At 41.0% G+C, this 1,173-nt stretch overlaps 1 protein-coding gene across 1 annotated transcript; it reads right to left on the bottom strand.

The window, feature by feature from the left end:
- Window positions 1-209: 209 nt before the first annotated feature.
- Window positions 210-1,173, bottom strand: Pmar_PMAR010665 (hypothetical protein). Its single transcript, XM_002767391.1, has 5 exons — window positions 1,120-1,173; window positions 975-1,068; window positions 778-922; window positions 550-732; window positions 210-504 (listed from the first exon to the last, which is right to left on the bottom strand). The coding sequence occupies exons 3-5, from the start codon at window positions 857-859 to the stop codon at window positions 356-358; spliced, it is 414 nt and encodes a 137-aa protein (XP_002767437.1). The 5' UTR covers window positions 860-922; window positions 975-1,068; window positions 1,120-1,173; the 3' UTR covers window positions 210-355.

The following is a 1,173-nucleotide window of genomic DNA, read 5'->3' as shown; positions in this document are numbered from 1 at the left end:
CTCACGTTATAAGCGAAAAACACCATATGTGTTTACGCGTTTTTCGCTTGTGAAATGTAGAATGAGTTTTCGCTAGTATTTTGCATATCACGGGTGAAATTCTATTATCTCTTTAGAATTATCATCCATTTTGAGCACATATAATACTCATTCAGTTTACTCACCATAACACAAGGCGTTTCATAAACACAGTGGAGGTACAGGTCACCTGCTACTACCGCTTCCAGTGTAAAAACGACAATCAATGAAAAAGTACAACTTTTCATCGACTTCAGTGCTTACAAAAAATTGCACGCATGCACATGATGCAATACGCGACCAACAACAATGATACAAAATTTGTCCGAAACACGACTCAAACACGGGCGGTAACCGTTGGCTCGCAGTAATCATTATCATCATCATCATCATATTCAGAAGTCTCTTTCTCAGTTTCCTCAGAATCTTCGTCCGAATTTCGCCTACCTTTCCGAATTAACTTCGTAAAAAGATGTACAGAAAAACCTGAAAAAAACATAAAATTTCCCTTTTTTACCAAAATTTCCCTACAACCAACGAACGCTATAAAACCATAACGCCCTCCAACTTCCCCTGTCCACCACCAGAAACCGATCAAAAGTATACCACTCCAGAGACCAGTGAGAAATATAGAAATATTTTCCGACAAAATTGGCGCTTCTTTTATGATGATCAAACTGTATGATCCGGGACAGGCCGCTGAGGAACTCATACCTGAAAAACGAAAAATCACAAAAAAAATTATCATTCATAGCTCACCAACGAATGAACCCGTCCATATGAAAAACATGAGAGGGTTTGAAGTGGGAGGGAGGAAAACACCAGCAGCTAAGGAAACCATAGAGGATGCCACTGTAGGAGATAGATGCTTGTTATAGTGATGATGCAACCACAGAGTGAGTGACTGAAAAATGTGAAACATGCATCACTAAAACGGCGGAGCGAAGCTATCTTACACTGGCTGATGCACAAGCGAGGACGTAGCAAAGCGTCACCACCGTTGAGACGATGATGTTCCCATCAGCACGCGAGCGAAACCAAAAATCAACCCTGAGGGAAATTGTGGAAAAACTGGAAATGAAAACTCAGGAAATTTTTTACCAGGATTTACACCATGTTCTGGGTCAAGGCTTGTAGACGTCCATGTGCCGTCAC

This window comes from Perkinsus marinus, assembly GCF_000006405.1.
Source record: "Perkinsus marinus ATCC 50983 genomic scaffold scf_1104296970842, whole genome shotgun sequence".
Classification (NCBI taxonomy): Eukaryota; Perkinsozoa; order Perkinsida; family Perkinsidae; genus Perkinsus; species Perkinsus marinus.
This window is presented reverse-complemented; position numbering and strand designations above follow the sequence as displayed.

What these genes read in the sequence shown, in the direction of transcription:
- Pmar_PMAR010665 (XM_002767391.1), bottom strand. Translation starts at nt 859, where the DNA reads ATGGTTTCCTTAGCTGCTGGTGTTTTCCTCCCTCCCACTTCAAACCCT. An exon ending in ATGGACGGGTTCATTCGTTG is followed by an intron (nt 733 to 777) that starts GTGAGCTATGAA and finishes TTCGTTTTTCAG; the next exon opens with GTATGAGTTCCTCAGCGGCC. An exon ending in TTTTATAGCGTTCGTTGGTT is followed by an intron (nt 505 to 549) that starts GTAGGGAAATTT and finishes TGTTTTTTTCAG; the next exon opens with GTTTTTCTGTACATCTTTTT.